The 20,641-nt window shown below is 43.8% G+C and overlaps 5 protein-coding genes across 9 annotated transcripts in view; 2 read left to right on the top strand and 3 right to left on the bottom strand.

Moving 5' to 3' along the window:
* Positions 1 to 3,299, bottom strand: part of LOC113090030 (RNA binding protein fox-1 homolog 2-like) — a 45,151-nt gene extending 41,852 nt beyond the window's left edge. For 2 of the 4 annotated variants that reach the window (XR_003286844.1, XR_003286838.1), the window contains exon 1: positions 1,940 to 3,298. Coding sequence is in view for 2 of the 4 variants with exons in the window: in XM_026256156.1 (XP_026111941.1) it covers positions 1,940 to 2,146 (207 nt within the window). In the remaining 2 variants the exon portion in view is untranslated. Of the gene's footprint in view, positions 1 to 1,939 lie in introns of all 4 variants that reach the window. The other 2 variants (XM_026256156.1, XM_026256150.1) reach the window with 2 other exon arrangements.
* Positions 3,300 to 3,500: 201 nt separating this feature from the next.
* On the top strand, positions 3,501 to 8,546 carry LOC113090070 (G-protein coupled receptor 35-like). Its single transcript, XM_026256159.1, has 2 exons — positions 3,501 to 4,779; positions 6,368 to 8,546. Exons 1-2 carry the CDS (start codon positions 4,479 to 4,481, stop codon positions 7,270 to 7,272), a joined length of 1,206 nt encoding a protein of 401 aa, XP_026111944.1. The 5' UTR covers positions 3,501 to 4,478; the 3' UTR covers positions 7,273 to 8,546.
* Positions 8,538 to 11,216, top strand: LOC113090084 (G-protein coupled receptor 4-like). Its single transcript, XM_026256160.1, has one exon. It carries the CDS (start codon positions 9,303 to 9,305, stop codon positions 10,191 to 10,193), a length of 891 nt encoding a protein of 296 aa, XP_026111945.1. The 5' UTR covers positions 8,538 to 9,302; the 3' UTR covers positions 10,194 to 11,216.
* A 162-nt stretch (positions 11,217 to 11,378) lies between these two features.
* Positions 11,379 to 15,319, bottom strand: LOC113090020 (uncharacterized). The gene is made up of 2 exons (XM_026256140.1): positions 15,146 to 15,319; positions 11,379 to 14,438 (listed from the first exon to the last, which is right to left on the bottom strand). The coding sequence occupies exons 1-2, from the start codon at positions 15,217 to 15,219 to the stop codon at positions 13,502 to 13,504; spliced, it is 1,011 nt and encodes a 336-aa protein (XP_026111925.1). The 5' UTR covers positions 15,220 to 15,319; the 3' UTR covers positions 11,379 to 13,501.
* A 2,484-nt stretch (positions 15,320 to 17,803) lies between these two features.
* LOC113089994 (cyclic AMP-dependent transcription factor ATF-4-like) lies at positions 17,804 to 20,280 on the bottom strand. Of its 2 annotated transcripts, XM_026256137.1 has the most exons (3): positions 20,122 to 20,280; positions 18,894 to 19,229; positions 17,804 to 18,772 (listed from the first exon to the last, which is right to left on the bottom strand). In XM_026256137.1, exons 2-3 carry the CDS (start codon positions 19,117 to 19,119, stop codon positions 18,024 to 18,026), a joined length of 975 nt encoding a protein of 324 aa, XP_026111922.1. In that variant the 5' UTR covers positions 19,120 to 19,229; positions 20,122 to 20,280; the 3' UTR covers positions 17,804 to 18,023. The 2 variants fall into 2 exon arrangements, with proteins under 2 accessions (XP_026111922.1, XP_026111923.1); XM_026256138.1 differs by lacking the exon at positions 20,122 to 20,280 and having other exon boundaries at positions 17,804 to 18,769; positions 18,894 to 19,186.
* Positions 20,281 to 20,641: the final 361 nt, after the last annotated feature.

The raw sequence follows: 20,641 nt of genomic DNA, 5'->3' as shown, positions 1-20,641 counted from the left end.
GCTGTGTGTGTTCATGGCTGTTGTGTGTGCGTTCACAGTGTGTGTGTTCGTGTGTGTGTGTGTGAGTGTGTGTTCACTGCTGCTGTGTGTGCGTTCACAGTGTGTGTGTTTACTGCTGCTGTGTGTGTGTGTGTGTGTGTGTGTGCGTTCACTGCTGCTGTGTGTGCGTTCACAGTGTGTGTGTGTGTGTGTGTGTGTGTGTGTGTTCACTGCTGTGTGTGCACTTTGGATGGGTCAAAGGCAGAGCATGAATTCGGAGTATGGTTCACCATTCTTGGCAGTATGTCACGTCACATTTCACTCACTTCACTTTTCTAGAGAACTGAAACACACACATTAATGTTGCACTTGTGTAAACATTCAGTCACTGACCACATCAAAATAAAAGCAGAAATCATTTAATGCCAACAGCGTTGACAGACATCACACAAACACCGAACCATGATTCCTACTCTCACGAGATCTGGAAACAGCCACTAATTCTTTTTTCAGTATTGTGACTTGTTTACAACTGAAACTGAATATTGAATAGAGGGTGGGGTTTATTGCAGGGCTCCTCCTCTTTCACATTAGAGGGGCGTGGCTAGTGGACTCCACCCACACCATCAAGCTGACAAACACCATTCCAGAGCCGAAGCAAATTTACAGATTTTGATTGAAGATTACCAAGACAAACTTTTTTCTATTAATCTGCACTGATTATTGTTGACCACACGACAGAGTACACTCAGTGATTCTGATCTCATCTGGACTTTCATTTGAGACAAACTCCAGACCGGCTGAGACTCGTGCGCTCGCTCTATTGTCAAGCGCAATAACCATCACACCCCGATTTTACTGCTCTGCTCGTGAGGTCAAAGTTCAAAGTTGCCATGGTAACACACATGCAATCCCATAGGGTAATTACTCGGGTGGGGGGGTAAACGGGGCACATTACAGCAGCGGAGCAACATCGGAGCACACTCAATACACACAGCTCAAAAATGCAAAGGCTTATCTACAAATCTCCAATCAGAGCATGTGTGTGTGTGTGTGTGTGTGTGTGTGTGTGTGTGTGTGTGTGTGTGTGTGTGTGTGTGTGTGCCCCCCCCCCCCAGCAGCCCACGTCAGGATAAATAGGAGATCAGAGTCTAATGCCACTCTGAAACAAGTGTAGATCTCTTTAGCACAACAAAAAGCCTCTTTACTGTCAGTGATACAGTAAATCCTCTTCTGACAGCGTCGCACGCGTCTGATTTTAATATCACAGCGGCTCAGAAGGCAACTACAGATTTAGACCAAAGAGATGTTTTAAACCATTGCATGAACTGAAGAACAGACACTGGAGCTGGAAATCATCTCTGTGCCAGTGTTAAACATGTCTCATTCCTTTCATTTCCTCCACGGCCTGCTCTTCATGAGTGTGTCTCTAGTCAGCGAGCGCTCGGGATCCTGCAGCCTCCATCTCTGTCTCTGTCTCGCTGCAGGCGTATTTCCAGACTCTCTCTCGGAGCAGGATCAATACCTTTTTTGGGCTACACCAGCGAGCTCCACACACACACACACACACACACACAGCCTTAAACCGTCATGGTGCAGTTTAGAGAAACCGTGAGCCATTAGCCTGTGAAAATGAGCCATTAGGGTCCATGCAGCACTTTAGATCACTTACCGGAGAATGAACAGAAAGAGAGAGAGAAGGAGAGATGATAAAACACTGAAATGAGAGATGAGATCACGTCTGTCTGATACACAGAGCAGCAGAAGAAGAGATCATGGAGGAGGATGGAAAAGTACCGCAGGATGGAGAGATGGAGAGGACAGCAGGCCTCGGGAGAGAGAGAGAGAGAGAGAGACGTGTGTGCTGTTTGTTTTCATCTCATGTAACGAGATCTGAGGAGCACACAGCATCTGTTCTTTCACAAACACAAAAGCACAGAATGGTGGTTTTAACGCTTACCTGTCCGGTGTCCTCGGTACCGTCCATCCGCGCTCGTTTGCATTCAGCCCCGACCGAATCCCCCGCCGCCAAGCCGCCCTCCGGCTCCGGATCCCCGCGCTTCATCCCCCGAGCCGCCGCCGAACCGGAGTCCAGATCCCGGTCGTGCTCCAGGATCCCGTGGCTCACGGGCAGCATCACAGATGCGACGTCGGTCGACATTAACATTGAAGAGGGCCGCAGATGTTGCGTATGAAGAGCGAATAACGAAGACGAGGAGTTCTGCAGAGGATCAGAACCGACGCTCGTCTGACGCGTGGAAACCCGTTACAATGTGACGCGCGCGTGCCGCATAAAGGCCTTTGAAGAGTAGCGAGTATCTGAGGCCTGTGCGCGATCCCGAGCAGAAGAACCCAGCGAGCGACGGAACACTGGAGAAGATCACGAGATGTGGAACTTAAAAACGGTGGAAAACCCGAGTGTAGCGCGTGGAGGACGAACGCGAAGGAAACGCGTAATGCGTCTGAAGGTCTCGGATCTCAAACGCTCTTCCAACAAATAAAACACAAAACCGTCAAGTTCGCCTTTAAAAACAGGCGTCAGGGAAAAACGCGAGAGAAACGCGATGCATCATTCCAGTCCTTCGATAGATTCAAGAGATTTCCTAAAACAAAGGAGTGGCGTGGAGCTGCTGCTGCTTTCCTTTCTTCTCTCTCTCTCTCTCTCTCTCTCTCTCTCTCTCTCTCTCTCTGGATTCTTGCGGCGGAGAGGAAACGCACGCGCACACGCGCCCCTCCTCTCCGGTTTCCTCGCGCTCCCGTTGCTTTATTCTTGCTGCGGTTTCCAGTTTTCCCCGTTTGAGCACGAAGCGCTTTTAGCGTTTAAGATTGCGTCTGTCTAGATGTGTATTTTTACCGTCTCTGTGTTTTCTTTGCATAAACCCGACATGCAGCGACCGGGAAGCGTCAACATGTGACGAGCCAAGAATGAACGTTCCGTCTGAAAGGAAGGGGAAAAAACATTTGGTGAAAAGCAGACACTTTTAGCTCGCGACTGAAAGAGCGAATGTGCTGGAAATCTACGGCGACCCGCGCGTACGGATCTGTCGATATGAGGAGATGATCAGAGCGCATATGTTTATTGATTGTGAGGTTCATATGCTGCACAGTTTGTTCCTGCTGGATTAGTTCCAGTGGAAAACTCCGAGCGGCGCGTCTGTGGCGACCTCTAGCGGCCACACGGTGCACTACAGCAGCTCGAGCAGACACAGACACACAGCGCTTCATTAACTCTTCTGGACTGCTCCTAGTTCCCTTCACTTCAGGAGAAAGCGGAATCATTGGGCAAAATGTATTGAGTCACATTTCAAATAAAATATTAACTACACTACCAGTCAAAAGTTTAAAAAAAAGTCTCTTCTACTCAGCAAGTCTGCAATATTGAGTTAAAATTTTGAGAATAAACATGTAACAATTTATTATTTTGTTGAAAACTTATATTCTATTTGATGAATAGAAATGTCCTTATCTGTTAAATAAAAGTAATTTTCTATAATTTCTACCCCCCCCCCCCCAAAAAAAAACCCAACAAAAACTAAAATAGCTATAATATAATAAAAACACATCTCTTTCACCAAATATTCTAAATAATACATCTCATAATTTTGTATTGCAGTAATATCTGATCAAATGCGCATTATTGTTATTCTTTAGCTTGGGTCAAACTAATTAGTTTCCCTTGGTTGGAACAACAGCTACGCTCATTTTTCTCTATTTCCAGGATCTTCATCCCGTGGTAACTAGGATTTACACAAGCTCCAGTCTGGATCCAAAACACCTGAGAAGAGATGATGCTGACCCTCAGAGGACCTCAGATGATGCTGACCCTGAATCAACAACAGAACTAACAATTATTGCTACAAGTGTGACTGCATCATATAATAACTGCTGTTTATAATGTTCGTCGTCTGTTTGATTACATGTCATTAACTGCATGAATTTTACAGTATTTCTACTATCTGTACATCAGGTTAGTCACCGCTGATAAGCTACTTCTAAATATAACAGAAACTTTAATTTTCTGTAAAGCTACTTACTAATAAAGTGAGGCAGAACAGTAGCTCTGGTTTTTACTGATGTGGAAGTATGTGCTTATTTCTTTTAACCAAATGTTTCTGTGGCATCAAAACTTGCAGAACAAACTCAGGAGCTCTGGGAGCTAGCCATGCTCAGTTTTCTAGATGAATGCATTATTTAGTTAAACAAACGACTGGTAAATATAATACACAAACAGTGCAGGTTAAATGCATGATGTGCTAGGATCAGGTCGCTCATCGAGGACGGAAACCTTGAACAAGAATCCCATCAATGAAAATGTTGTACGTTTGTGTGTCTACAAGCTTAAATTGTGTTCAAAAAGAAAATCTGAATGAAATCTGAAAGAGTGTAATGACCTGTGAGTGAAGCAGACACACTGGAACCTGAGGTCTTGGAGTGAGCTGAAATGAACACGTGTTTGTTATGAGAGTGGAGGTGAAGCTCGTCTGGGCTCAGAGCCAGAAATGTGTGTATTTGCAAGATGTTACAGAAGATTTACTCATTTGTTCCTTGCATCACCTGTTTACGTGAAGCTCTGCTCGCAGCCCGCAGTTACATCACAAAACCTGGATTTCTTTTCTTCAGCCAATAAAAGACTAGTTCTATTTGTTGACCCAAAAGATCTGCCACAATTGGTGGTGTCCAAGCGTCCCACCTCTGTGTCCCGCGGGAGAGACACCAAACTAAGGACACGTCTGAGTTGGGAGATGGTCAGACCGACTCTGAGGATCGAAGCAGGACGCCTCTGTGTTCAGAAAGCAGTGGGTGAGTTATCTGAGAAACACTGGTCATATTAGTAATCATCTAAAGAGGTCATTCCTATGAGCGGGGAAGTGTGGGACTGACAAAAAGTTGGCAAAAGTTGAGTTTCTCCTGGATTTAATGCATATTGTTAACTTCTGACTATATTTTGTTGAGATTTCGAGTGCTGTTTGGAAGCCACTTTCACTAGACAGCTGCTTTAACACTGTCTCATGCAGATCACACAGATATAGATTTGCATAGTTAAAGCACTGAGATCGCTTACGGTGTGTGATGTGACTGCTGTGCAAGAGTTTGCACTGCTTCATCTTTCAACAAAAGTTATTTGTGAATCCTGTATTACACAGACTCATTCAAACTAAAACAGTCTTTATTTAGTTTGGTTAAACTGTTGTCATCAGCAGTCCACAAGGAGACAGTGTTGCACTGCAGCGGATCAGTGATGTGAGGATGTTCTGCTCAATGATGGGACACACACAGTCAAGAGCTAATACGGTTATTATACTTCTGTAAATGCAGATCTCAGACGTGTTTGTTTAGAACAGGGTTCCTCACATCCCTCCAGGGCAAGATTAGAGGAACTCTGGTTTATTATTAGAGCCAAAAGGTATAAATCTGAAGATATTTAGTCAGTATCCATCAGGTTTTGAGTAAAGTGTAGCATATAAACCATATAAATATTCACAGCGCTATCTAGATATGCTGGCTGACAATTCCAACATTTTGGTCAAAACAATGCTATTTTCAATGAGCTCAAATACTGTACATACAATATGCATTAAATGGTTGTTTATTGATGTGAATATACATGACTGTTATGTAGATGTGAGAGGAATGAATAAAACGCCAAAAGCTGCTATGATTCTCTCCTCCACCATATTTGAAGTTTATGGATCGCCCTCAGAAACTCGGGTATCAAAACTATCATGTCCAATTTCCGACTAGGAAACCTCTAATTACGATAAATCTGATAGCAGCATAAATACCTGATTGTGTCCTCATATCTTATGTCTCTTCATAACTTCTCCAGTTTCATCTGTGTCGCTCCATCATGTGCTGACCACAGAAATGTGCATTATATTGACAAAAGTATTGGGACCCCTCCTTCTAATGAACAGGTTTGACTATGTTTGGACAGGACTCTTTTCTATTCTAATGTGACAGTGGCTCTGTGTATGAGGCACGTTTCAGAACGAAATGATTGATTGAGTCAGTGTGGAAGATCTTGACTTCAAATGCAGACCTTGAGCCAAAAACTCATCCCCAAACACCAGTGACTCATGCACACATATGGGTACAGTCATTTTAGATGCTTCCAAAACTGTTGCAAATACAATTTTTAAATAATTGAATTGTTTCCATCCAGCTCTCACAGTTTTGGAAGAGCCTTTTTCTGATCTAAAGAAAGGGGTGTCAATACTTTTGTCCATATAGCGCATGTGATCCCTTTAACCTGATTTGATGAGATTCTCAGAGAAAAGCTCCTGAAATCACTGTCAGATATGGCTTGGTTGTCATTTATTCTGGTGTATTCTGAAGTATCTGGAGTAGATCTTGAGTTCATGTTGATAACAGTTGTTGTCGTCCGCAGCTCATCTCATCACCATGTCAAACACCTCGTCTCTGAGCCTGAACTCCAGCGTCTCTGGGTGGCGCCGTCCGCTCTGGTACCAGTATGAAGTGTGTGCGGACGCTCCTCATTGGTTCATCTTCTACTTTGGAGTCAAAGTATTGAACCTGGTTGCAGGATTCCCAATGAACGCGCTCGTGTTGTGGCAGATTCTGAGGAAGAAGAGTGAAGGCTCGACGTCAGACGTCTTTATCCTAAACCTCTCCATCCTCGACGCCTACTTCGGCCTCATGACGCCGGTGGACATGGCCAACCGTCTGTACTTCAACGATGCATCCGTCTGGTACTCCCAGCGTTTCGCTTACGGACTCAAAGACGTGACTCCGTTGTTTCTCACCTGTATTTGTCTGGACAGGTACATCGCTGTGGTCCATCCCATCCTCTTCACAGGGATCCGTGACACTCGCTTCCGGATCGGCGTCTCGCTGCTGGTGTGGGGACTCGTCCTGGCCTACTCTCTGACCAAATGCATTTTAGGCGTCATGAGCGTGAACGAGGTCTTCAGCGGAGTCATCCTCTCGGCCTTCTTCATCATGATGTTCTGCAACCTCTCCATCATCTGGGTCCTCAGGAAGAGCGTCGCAGGGAAAGAAGTCATGAACCCGGTGAAGAAGAAGGCCTTTAAAATGGTGATCATCGTCCTCGCCATCATCGTTGGGAACTATCTGCCTCCCGTGGCTCTGATGCCGTTTGCCTCCACCTTCTCGTTCAAGAAGCTGCATTGTAAGGTTCTTCTTGGTGTCTTCTCCATCATGGACCTGAGCTGCACCATCGAGCCCCTGCTCTACATCTCTAAGATGGACCGATCCACGTTCTGTCGATGCCTGCAGAGTCCTTCCAAGAAACCCATCACCGTGAGGGTCTGAAATTAAAAACTGACTGATTTTAGAGTGATTTTATATGATTGTAGACCTTTGGGTTGTCATTGTATCTTTCTAATCCAGTGGCTCTCAACTGGCGTCATTAACAAAACTACATAACATTCACTCTTAAAGTCATGTAAATAACTGTTCATCTTACTGAGCCTGATCAGGGTCTGCTTATTACATTAATGCATTTAATGTTTAATAAGTAAATTTTAGCACCGTGTGCATGATGCTTGGTGTAGGGTTGGAATACTGCTCTTATTTTAACGGATTTAACGAAGCGCTGGTGGTCAGTGTGTTGACTGTGTGAAACTGTGCTGGATGCTGTGTTTTCTGTGTGTGGTGTTTCTCCAGACGTCTCCTGTTTAACTCTTCGTGACTCTCTTCTGATTGATCTTCAGACTCTGGGAAGATCTGAACTTTACCTTCTCCTCCTCACTGCTGTGTTTGTGTCAGATAACCTGATTCCTTTACTTCTCACAGATTAGACGCCAGCTTTACAGATGCATAATTAAGAATATTAACGAGTCACTAATTAAGACGTTAATATAAATGCCTGGGGATTAATTAAGAACAGACTGAGGTGACGCAGATGGTACGAGCTTGTAATTGTGTAACTAGATGATGCTACGAGATTAATTAAGATGAAAAACATTTACAGTAGATGCTCTCGAGCGCTTGTGTTGTCTCTGACCTCGGACTACTAGAAATGGTTTAATAACCCGAGCGTAATAGAGAAGACAAGAACAGTTGCTGTATGTTTAATGCATAAAGGAACTCCAAAAATGATAAACTTACTTGTCTGTGTTCACTTATTCTTCCATCCTGAATTACAGCAGCCACATGTGTATAAACTCATAAATGTCAAAATAACAGAAGAGGGATATTTATCTTGAGACAGCACACAGTTTTGATATGACATATACAGATCTACAGATGAGCATGTGAACAAACCTGAAAAAGTCCCAAAACTCCACAGCTTTACGTGAGATGAGCACTAATTATATAAACGAGCACATCTTCAGAGACAAATATCCATTCATTCTCAAACTCCACTGGTGCTGTGTGTTTAGAAAATGAACATGAAAGGAAAAGTGTCAAATGCATGAAAGTTGTATTATATATGTTCGTCATCAGTACGAGAAACAATAAAGGCTTTACTAAACTCCCATGCATTAAAACATCTGAATGAGTGAAATTAACTTAAAATGCCCAAAGGCGAACTATAGAGTCCTAACACAAACAGAATCTGATGTTGTCCTGTACAGGTAGACATTCAGTCCTACAACGAAATATCAAACATGCATCAAATATATATATATATGTGTGTGTGTGAAATAAGAATATACAAGTGAACAGACCAATCACTGCATCAGTGTCTGTATAAAACCACAAACTAAATTTGGAGTAAGTTCTGGTCGTGCTCAGCAGTAAATCAACTGAAATGAAACCGTGTTTGGAACATGGTTTATCCTGCAATATGTATTTCTCTATAGAGATTGGCTCTTATATGGTAAAGCTTGTCTGTGGCAGAGAGCCAGAAATCTTGTTACCGTAGATTTGTTTCTTGCATCAGCTGTTTTTGTGAAGCGCTTCTTGCAACCTGCAGTTGCATCACAAAATTTGTTCGTCCCCTTGCATCGAACTGCAGAGACTTTAATCGCAAACTTTTCCGCCAGACCCTGCCCTCCATCCAATCACAGACGAGATCATCTTGTTGACCCGAAAGAACTGCAACTATTGGTTGCATCCATAAGCTCCCGCCTCTGTCTCCCGCGGGAAGAGCTTTTCTGGGAGCGCCCCGAGAGAGACGCTAAACTGACGACGCGTCCGAGTTGGGTTCTGGTCAGAGAAGCGTCTCCAGTCGTACAGAACTATAGCAGACGCCTCCGTATTGAACAAGACATATTTAACTCAAGAGACAAGCTCTAAAAAGCATTGTTTGTTGTGTGTCTGAAGTTCAGGAGATATTCCAGTCGCTTGTCAGAGACAGATCGTTATAACAGACGTCCGCAGCTCATTTCATCATCATGGACAACACCTCGGCTCTGAGCCTGAACTCCAGCGTCTCCGGGTGGCATCGTCTACCCTGGTACCAGTTCGAGGAGTGTGCGCAGGCTCCCCACTGGTTCCTGTTGTACTTTGGAGTCAAAGTATTGAACCTGGTTGCAGGCGTCCCCTTGAACGCGCTCGTGTTGTGGCAGATTCTGAGGAAGAAGAGTGAAGGCTCGACGTCAGACGTCTTTATTTTTAACCTCTCCATCCTCGACGCCTATTTTGGACTCATGACAACAGTTGACCTCTCCAACCGTCTGTACTTCAACGATGCATCCGTCTGGTACTCGGTGCGTTTCGCTTACGGACTCAAAGACGTGACTCCGTTGTTTCTCACCTGTATTTGTCTGGACAGGTACATCGCTGTGGTCCATCCCATCCTCTTCACAGGGATCCGTGACACTCGCTTCCGGATCGGCGTCTCGCTGCTGGTGTGGGGACTCGTCCTGGCCTACTCTCTGACCAAAAGCTTCTTAGGCGTCATGAGCGTGAACGAGGTCTTCAGCGGAGTCATCCTCTCGGCCTTCTTCATCATGATGTTCTGCAACCTCTCCATCATCTGGGTCCTCAGGAAGAGCGTCGCAGGGAAAGAAGTCATGAACCCGGTGAAGAAGAAGGCCTTTAAAATGGTGATCATCGTCCTCGCCATCATCGTTGGGAACTATCTGCCTCCCGTGGCTCTGATGCCGTTTGCCTCCACTTACTCTTTCGTAACGTTTCGCTGTAAGATCAGCCTCAGCGTCTTCTCCATCATGGACCTGAGCTGCACCATCGAGCCCCTGCTCTACATCTCAAAGATGGAGCGCTCCGCTTTCTGTCGATGCCTGCAGAGTCCTTCCAAGAAACCCATCACCGTGAGGGTCTGAAGTGTGTGTGATTTGAGACTCTTGGACTGTCTGAGTCTCGTGTGATCCAGGGATCTCCAGCCCTGCTCCTGAAGAGCTTCTGTCCTGTCTGTAAACGTGATGGGTCGGGATGGAGCTGAAATCTGCAGGACGGTGGGTCTCCAGGAGCAGGGCACTGACAGCATGAAAACCACCGTCAAATAATACAATAAAATAACCATATATAATCATTATGAAAGCAGAACAAGGGAGAAAACACTTCTCATGTTCTTGTTCTTGTCAAAGAGTGTCTCTCCATCAAACTCCACATTATTTTGGCACAAGTTTATCTTCATCTTTAGACACCATGAATGAAACTTCAAAGAAACCACAGACCAGACAACATTAAACACACACATAAACCAGAAGAAAATGGGTTGAGCTGAACATGAAACCCCTTGACAAACAAAACATTTTATATTAATCCATGTTCATATCTGTATGTCACTGATCAGGGTCTACTGACACTTAATATATTTCAATGTTCGCTTTTGTGACTCTTGTAAATCCCTGCATGCGCTGATGTAAAATCTCATCTCTGATTTGATCAAAACCATTAGAGAAGCACTGATTTAACGAAGCGCTGGTGGTCAGTGTGTTGACTGTGTGAAACTGTGCTGGATGTTGTGTTTTCTGTGTGTGGTGTTTCTCCAGACGTCTCCTGTTTAACTCTTCGTGACTCTCTTCTGATTGATCTTCAGACTCTGGGAAGATCTGAACTTTACCTTCTCCTCCTCACTGCTGTGTTTGTGTCAGATAACCTGATTCCTTTACTTCTCACAGATTAGACACCAGCTTTACAGATGCATAATTAAGAATATTAACGAGTCACTAATTAAGACGTTAATATAAATGCCTGGGGATTAATTAAGAACAGACTGAGGTGACGCAGATGGTACGAGCTTGTAATTGTGTAACTAGATGATGCTACGAGATTAATTAAGATGAAAAACATTTACAGTAGATGCTCTCGAGCGCTTGTGTTGTCTCTGACCTCGGACTACTAGAGATATATATTCAACTTCATCATACAGTGCTGACTTTGTAGCATTCTTTGAACAGTTTGCTTTTATTTCCTATTATATGACCTTTTTATATAACAATTCTTTTATAATGGTCGTTTTGTTCATCAAACATGTTTAAGTCAAAATGAAAAGAGATGAAAAGTTGTGTTTGCGATCATATTTCATTTTATTGTAAATCAATAATTTTCACATTTTATAACATACGATGATAAGATCTTATATATCGACCAATCTGTTTTTCCATCATTTTTATTTATTTAAGAAATCTAAATAAATTTTCAAATGATTAGTGTGGAAAATAAACACACTTATACATACTTTAGATGACAACTACTCGATTCTGTAATCTTATTACAGTATTTTTCAAAAATAAAGATTTTTTTTTAAATGTCTATAAAATTAAAAGGAAGTAAAACACCGTAATCTGGTAAGTTTGTGTGTATTGTGTCCAAGATTAGTTTTCTTACACAATTGGCAGATATTTTTTAAGTAAAAAACATTATACTTGTCAAGTAAACGTGTCATAATTCCAGAATCTGTAACGTTTCTACTAGAAAATAGAGATGCAACAACTAATCGATAAAATCTATTATTATCAATGATGAAAATCAGTGACGATGATTCTCATTAAGGATTATTCGGCTGTGTCCTCAGTGCACGTAACTGCCAGTTGCATCTAGTTACAGCACTGAATAACACATTTCTATGACATAATGCATCTACAAACACTGGAGGAAACAGAATGAGCTCCTGCAGGAACCAAGCTGCCCAAGATCTTTATTTCAAGCTTCAGGCGGATGCTTTAGTGTAATGGCTGTCTGTTTTTACAGATACATGTGTGAGTCCTCAGTGAACCGTCAAATCCTTGTCTGTAAATGTCACAAGTTCACACAAGTCTTTCCATTTTTGCATAAAAGGCCCTTCCTGACAGTCTGCCTTAAGTTAAAATCTTTTATTATTAATTACTGTGATTTCATTCGTCTTTATGATCTTTATTGTTTCAATTTTTGATCTAGATTTTTAACTGATTAACAAATTTTTTTAAACAAATGTAGGGTTTTTAACCAATTTTGTTAGGTTTGAGCCTCTGCTGCTCTTAACTAACAGTATTGGAAATTACCAAAATAATGTTTTAGCTCTGTATCGGTTAGACCTGCAATATGCATAAGCTTTTTAGTAACAGTAGTAGGCTATTTCTAAAAAAAAAAGGACAGAAAAAAGTCAAGTGCTTTATGATGTTTTTTGATTCAGATACACAATTAGTTAATAAAGTAGATAATGCCAGCAAGTATGTGTGCTGTTATCAAGGCAAAGGAGGATATTTTTGTTGTTATGTGAATAAATACTATCTAGTTGTTTCAGTTTGTTAAAATAAAAGTCCCGTCTCAATCACATCAGCCTACGACGATATTAGAACAATCTGTTATCAGCCGATATATCGGTAAACCTCTCGTTATTTCTGTCATTACTATAAAAAAGACCGATTAAATTGGCAGAAAGGAGTTGGCGCTAGGATTGCAAAGGGGTGTAATATTTCAGGTAAATTTCTGTAAAATTTCCCAAAATTCCCGGAAGATTCCAAAAATTCCTGGAAAGTTTCCAAAATTACTGGAAATTTACCACCTTTTTGCATTTTTGTTATTATTTAAATAAATCCTAATCTAGTTGTTTCAGTTTGTTATTTGCCCAATAACTGACAATAAAAGTTTTTTTCTCTATTATAACATGTGGTCTAATAAATTCTTAAGCACTGTATGTGTTCACAGCTTTCTGTTGGCACATTGGGCTGAAAGACATTGGGCAGAATGTGGAATAGTGTGTTTTTCTCATTAAAATAAAAATATGGAATTTTTAATTTTATTTTTATTTATCCGTTTAATAGAAACAATAATCAGCCAACAATTCGATTATCAAAATAATTGTTAGTTGCAGCTCTATTGGAAAACAAGACAAACATACTAAAGGAAAAAATACTGTCTTGCAGTGTGTGAGATCAGCTGCTGTCGTTCTCAGTGCTGTCAAAATAAAAGTCCCGTCTCGACCACATCGGCTGATGATAATATATCTCTAAACCTCTAGTTATTTCTGCCATTACTCTAAACATTGGCAGAAAGCGGTTGGTGCTAGGATTGCAAAAGGGTGTACTATTTCTGGTAAATTTCCGTAAACTTCCTGGAAGATTAAAAAAAATTCCTTGAAATTTTCAAAAAATGTCTTTAAAGTTTCCAAAATGACTGGAAATGTACCACCTTTTTGCAGCCCTGGTTAGCGCTGGGTAACTCTGGCACAGATCTGCTGGAGACTCTCCCTGCTGGCTGGAGGACCGCTGACGGACGTCACGTAACCCGGATAGTGGTCAAAGAACTCCGGAGCCGGACAGCTGAGGCTCATCTCCGCTTCATCAGGTGGAGAGACGAGCGGAATCAGCTTAGCATGAGCGTAATCAATCTCAAAGCCCTCAAAAATAAGCCCCACCCCCCAGGCACCTAGCCCCGCCTCCAGAAGCCCGGACACCTTCCGGGAAGCCAGCGCTAGCCGCCGATAGTCATCCTCCTCCAGCCGGAAGATGTCACTGGAGAGGGGCTTCCGCGGGACCAGAACGGTCAGTCCGGGCGTGTTGGGGAACGGCGTGAGGAACGCCACATGCTCTTTGTCTTCCCAAACTCTCCACTGCTTCTCTTCTCCACGTACGATGCGTGGGAACAGACCGGGATCGGATGGATCGCCCAGAAAGGTGTAGTTGGGCGCCGCATTCGGGTTTGGCAGCTGAGCCCGGATTTTGTCCCTGATGGCGTCTAGATCCTCATCCGTCCAGCGCGGGCCGCTCTTGGAGCTGATGTATCCAGGATCATACGTCTGGAAATCCTCCTCCGCAGCGAGGTGAGGTTTCCACTCCGAGTGCAGGCCGTGGAGAGGCACCACGTGGAGCTCGGCTCCGGCTCGTCTGTGTGGAGTATAGACCAAAGCGCAGCGCTGCGCCGCCAGACTCTCACACAGCAGCTGCGACACTGACCTGGCGCCCAGGAGCAGATGCAGGTACGCATCCTCAGGTAAGTGGAAGAGGCTGGAGGAGCTGCTGAAGCTCTTATGGGTGACGACAGCGACACCTGGAGTCCACGGGGAGGAGTGCAGATACGCCGACAGCTCCGACGTCTCCCAGATCACACTTCTGTCCTGAATCCCAGACACAGACGACGACATCCTGGGAGTGAAAGGAAGGAGGAGGATATTAAACCTCTCAGAGACACCTACATTTGATTCACTGTTACAAATCAATCCTTATCTAATCATGACATGACAATCGTGTTCAGGTCAGGAGTCCCAGGTTTTCAAAACAAAACCTGCCCAATTGCTTCTCAAAACTAGTCCAATCGCGTTTTATTCCGGATGATAAAAATACAAGTTTTTGGTGGAGTTCCCCTGGTAGCCTATTATTCTCATTCTAGGGGCTAAATATCATGTTACTGGTCCTGGGGTCGCTTCGGGTATGGCGTGCTAATATTTACTTGAACTAGACTTTCAACCCTTTTAAATGTACAGCCACTGTACAAACCCAAATCAAGACTTCATGAATATATGAATATATAACAATACAGGTCATTATCATTAGCTTTAATAAGGTTGTGTGTAAAGCTTCTTATTGCATAATGAAAGTAAATAAATAATAATAATACTAATAGTAATAAAATAGATAATAATAAAAAGTAAAACAAATGACCACTTTTAATCCGCGAGGACGCATTAAATGGATCAAAAGTGTGACACTTATAATGTTACAAATGATTTCTGATTCAAACACATGCTGTTAGAACTTCATCTGTGAGGCCTGAAACATTAAATGTATCAGTTTCCACAAGTATTGCGTCATAATATCATGATGTTACAGCAGAAGTGTTTCTGTAACGTCACCTTCCTAAGAATCCTCCGAGTAAGAGCGAGCAAACAGCGCAACCGTTCAGGATCCCGCGCGGACCGATCCTCATCACCGGAACACAGATATCACACACAACATCAGATAACCGTGTTCCGCTGGAGATCTGTTCTTCTGCTGCAGCTTCAGGAGAGTCTGGTGAAGCCGGAAGCGCCGCCTGCTGGCCGGAAGCGGAACTGTGCCGTGGGTTTCATCTCGAGCAGCAGATGGCGCCAATGCTCAGTGTTCAGATGTGAAAGTCCTCTCTTATTCCTTGATTCAGTCGTTGAAATAGTTTGATCTTTTGCTGGCAAACGCATCTGTGCAGTCATGCAGTGATTATGTGTGAGTTATTGTTTGTCTGAACCAGTTTGATCCGGTCTGAACCAGCAGTGAATCAGTCTCAGTCTTTCAGCTGAAGTGTGCTTTATTGTTTTGACTAATGTTACGGTCACATTGTCAGAAATGAACAATAGTTTCATATACAGTACAAAAATAGTGCAGAACAACACATATACAGGTGCTTCTCAAAATATAATGTCGAGGAAAAGTCTTTTTTTTTAATAATTCAACTCAAATTGTGAAACTCTTGTATTAGATCAATTCAATGCACACAGACTGAAGTAGTTTAAGATTTTGGCTCACATTTAACAAAAACCCACCAATTCACGATCTCAACAAATTAAACTAATTCATAAGACCAAAATAAAAATGAAAACATTTTTGTGAATTGTTGGCTTTCTGTAAAGTATGTTGATTTACTGTACATGTACTCAATACTTCGTAGATGCTCCTTTTGCTTTAATTACTGTCTCAGTTCAGCGTGGCATGGAGGTGATCAGTGGCTCTGCTGAGGTGGTCTGGAAGCACAGGTTTCTTTGACCGTGTTCTTCAGCTCATCTGCATTGTTTGGTCTCTTGTTTCTCATTTCCTCTTAATACTAATACTCCATAGATTCTCTCTGGGGTTCAGGTCTGGTGACCAACACCATGGTCATTTAACCAACTTTTGGTGCTTTTGGCAGTGTGGGCAGGTGTTAAATCCTGCTGGAAAGTGAAATCAGCATCTTCAAAAAGCTGGTCAGCAGAAGGAAGCATGAAGTATTTCTTGGTAAACGTGTGCAGTGACTTTGGTTTTCAAAAAACACAATGGACCAACACCAGCAGATGACATTGCACCCCAAATCATCACAGACTGTGGAAACTTAACACTGGACTTCAAGCAACTTGGGCTTTGAGCTTCTCCACCCTTCCTCCAGACTCTGGGACATTGGTTTCCAAATGAAACACAAAACTTGCTCTCATCTGAAAAGTGGACTTTGGACACTGGGCAACAGTCCAGTTCTTCTCCTGAGCCCAGGTAAGACTCCTCTGATGTTGTCTGTGGTTCAGTAAATCTCTTGACTCGTCTGTGTGTGGTGCTCTTGATGCCTTGACCCCAGCCTCAGTCCATTCCTTGTGAAGTTCACTCAAATTCTTGAATATATTTTGCTTGACAATCCTCATAAGGCTGTGGTTCTCTCAGTTGGTTGTGCATCTTTTTCTTCCACACCTTTTCCTTCCACTCAACTTTCTGTTAACATGCTTGGATACAGCACTCTGTGAACAGCTTCTTTGGCAATGAATGTTTGTGTCTTACCCTCCTTGTGAAGGGTGTCAATGATTGTCTTCTGGACAACTGTCAGATCAGCAGTCTTCCCCATTACTGTGTAGCCTAGTCTCAGGAAACCTTTGCAGGTTTTTTGAGTTGATTGGCACGTCACCATATTTGTATTTGTAGAAATGGTGAATTGGTGGGTTTTTGTGCACTGAATTTAATACATAATACACATTTTCACAATTTGAGTTGAATACTGAAATAAATGAACTTTTCCTTGACATTCTAATTTATTGAGAAGCACCTGTTTATGGCTTATTCATACAGAGAAGGTCAGAATCATAGACTGTATAAAGGTCAAAACATGTGAAATGTCACTTTAACAAACTAATGTGAGACTCCTCTCAGTGTGTTATTTTCTGTCTCAGATTAAGCCTGAGCTGATGGAGTTAAACAGATCATCCATCAACAGGACTCTCTCTCTCACACACACACACACGGTCTTTAGATGTACAGTTAAATAAAGAACTAGATATTCCCTTCAATGGTCCTGCGATGTGACAAATGCGTTACATTTAAAATATCTGTCACAAAAAAAATTGGCAAACACCCAAGATCCTTGGGCCAATAGCGGTTCATAATTATCCATGGAGTTAAAACTTCTACTGCATTTCCCCCATCTAAACCATCTTTAACTGACCAGATGCATGTAAATATCATCTCCTGCAGGTTTCTCACATCACAGCTCTTTCATGAACCCCACACAACCCTAACTCCACAAACACTGTGATCTACCTGAAGATTTAGAAAATCTCAAATGTTTCTAATAAAGTAATACGCATGTCCAGCCCACAGCTGCTCTCATTATTTGTACAGCCATTACTGCCAATCTTTATACTCGTCTGATATTGTCTTATACGTTTTACTGTCGATATCTTCAGTCCTGTGTTGGGTTGGTAAGGGAAGAGGGAGGTTTGGGGGCATAATAGGTTTTTTTTCCCTTCCTCATAATTTTTTTTTGTAGTTTACCAAGAAAGGAAATGCAACCCAAAGACAACATTATTTTGAAAGCATCTTTATTGGAAAACAAGTGATTTCACAGCTACACCGTGACAGATCCAGCATGTTTAGCCAGTTTAAATAGCACATGTGAAGCCTATTTACAAGCTCTACAGCAACAGATTCAGTGTAACGATGACCGATGAGCCCCTTCTGGACGATGAGCGACTGGAGAGAAAGAGAGAATGAGTGAGTTTAGATCAGAAACACCAGAGGAAGCGTCTAACTCTGACCGGCGCTGACGGGGTCCTGGGGTTTGGCTTTGCTCCTGCGGTTCTTGGCAGACTGGATCTCCTCCATCAGGTCCTTCAGATAGCGGATCTCTCGGCTGATGGACTCGGCTCGCTCCTGGAGCTGCTGGTTCCTCTTCTCCAGCTCGGCACACTCGGAGCTCAGCGTCTCCTGCTCGGAGCGCTTCTTCTGACGATAGCGCGTCGCTGCCGTTTTGTTCTGCTCCATCTTCTTCAGTTTCTTCTCCACCACTTTAGGAGCGCCGGCCGGGTCGGGTCTGGAGTAGGGTTTGGTTCTGGAGGAGCCTGCGTGCTTCGGAGAGGGTTCGGGATCTGATCCGGAGACGGAGATCCCGCTGTCGCTGTCGGACGGATCCGCTGTGGGAGTCAGCAGCAGCACGATGTGGGAAGGAGTCAGCATGAGCTCAGCGGACTGGATCACAGACACCTCGCTGCCCAGCTCCAGTGTGTAGCTGGGGACCGGAGACGCAGGCTCAGACTTGACCTCTACAGGCTCCTGAAGGTCAAGGGTCAGCGGAGGCAGAGCCAGGCCCAGCTCTGAGGAGCCGAACGGAAGTGAGTCCAGGTCCAGATCCATGTCTGTGTCCAGGCAGGCCAGCAGTTCCTCCGGAGAACTGGGAGGCTCGTCTGAATCACACGATCCGATGAGAGAATCCAGGTCCAAGTCACTCAGGTCTAACTTCTCCGTCATCCAATCCATGCCAGAGAACACGTCGCCTGCTGGAGGACAAACAGGTTTCAGTAAACGGTGAATTGTAAATAGGATTTATAAATCTATACGTTATCCAGGTGCATCATTGTGAAGCAGCGGCGGAGTGTGTGTGTGTGTGTGAAGCCTCACCTTCGCTCTGCTCGAGCTCTGTTTGTGCAGGCGTCCAGGAGAGAGACTCACACCCTACAGAAGCGGGACGAGAGGGAGAGAGGGGCGAGGAAGAGGAGAGGGGTGATGACCACCCCTCTGACAGAGCGCTCTCCTCATCATCGTCCAGAAGGGGCCCGAAGGGGTCAGCCATCAGAGACGAGGGCCCAAGGAACAGGGCCCCCACGTCCTCCAGACTCAGAGACATGACAGACGGTCGGAGCTGGAGCGGAGCGGGACTGGGGTTCTGGAGCGATGGAGAACCAGGAGGTGGTGCTGTCTACAGCAGCAGAGCTGTGGGTGGATGCCACAAGGGACCTGAAAGAAACCAGGCGAGACAACGTTACAGAAACGTACAGATGTTTTAAATAGAAAACTACCTGGGGACTGGAAATTCTGAGTTTCATCATTAATACGATCAACATTTTTTTATTATTATTAATTAAAAAAAAGGGGAAATGCATTCACAAGGTCCATTTTCTTCACAAATCACACTCCTCCACATATACCATTATAGCGTTGTGTGGAGCACACTTTTTCTTTATTAGAACATAGAGGAACCAGTTCTCGGTTCCCAACCCTCGCTGGAGAGGAGATATAATGGCACAAAAGCGGTCTTTTTAATGCACTTCCTCTCACTGGATGACTGTGAACCAGTTCATCCGGTCTCTAAATGCCTGAAGGTGTTCCAGTCAAACTAGATGCCATCTGGGAGGAACTCAAGCTGCCCACACACACACACACACACACACACACACTTCCCATCACTAGTATTTACCAGCCCTTGTAACTATTATTAACACATCTAGTAGTTCCCCTCTAGCAAGGAATTTCCCCGCCCTCCCAGAGAACATCTCCTAATATGGTCATGAGCACGGGAAGCCCCGCCCCTGGTTCCTTTGTGAGATTAACCCGTCCGTGACGCACGCGCGCCATTTCCAGCGCGCGCACGCCATTTTGAGGCGCCACGTTGCCGCTTCTCGACAAAAACCGATTGTTTATTTCATGAATAAGCGCGTGTCAGTCTGCCAAATGAATCAAAACAAACGGAGATCGTTCGCAAACAATTTACACATCAACACTGCAAAATTCTTATACGCCGAACTACACTAGTTAAGACTAATAGTAACAAATACAAACACTTCCAAAAACTTCGACGAGTTCGTGACATACTTAAGTTAATTATAACACCACTAACACAAATACTTACGCCATTTTGCCAAATAGAGCCAGTGCACTTGACCGCTGCACTGCCGGATTCGCCGCTGCGATTGTTGCGCTGTTAGCCGCTACACAGCCATGATTCCGGCGAGAGAGCCGCGTGCGGAGAGACTGGAGCGCGGGAGACAGAAAACAGAGACAAGGCCGCGCTGCAGCTTATATACTCGCGCAGCACACCCACACAGTGAGCTTCCGCCGCTCGCGTCCGCGCGTATCACTCCGCCAGGGTCTGCTCGCTGATTGGCCTCTGCGCCTGTCACTATTTACCAAACAAATAGTACCTAAATATTTACGTTCTCACAGGATGTGGGTCACGCGCGCGGAGCTCAGACACGAAACAAAGTTACGTTAACACATCACATAGTACTAATAAATGGCAGATTTTAAGAGCGACATACTTTCAGATGTCATTGAGAAGTGAAGTTTATGCCAAGTTACAGTAAATCTTACTCTTATGATATGATTAGCTGTTCGTGGAAATGGAGACAGAATGTTAAACACACGCGAAA

The sequence above is a fragment of the Carassius auratus genome, chromosome 6 (genome assembly GCF_003368295.1).
Source record: "Carassius auratus strain Wakin chromosome 6, ASM336829v1, whole genome shotgun sequence".
Classification (NCBI taxonomy): domain Eukaryota; kingdom Metazoa; phylum Chordata; class Actinopteri; order Cypriniformes; family Cyprinidae; genus Carassius; species Carassius auratus.
The sequence above is the reverse complement of the archived record's forward strand: the minus strand, read 5'-3'. Positions and strand labels throughout refer to the sequence as shown.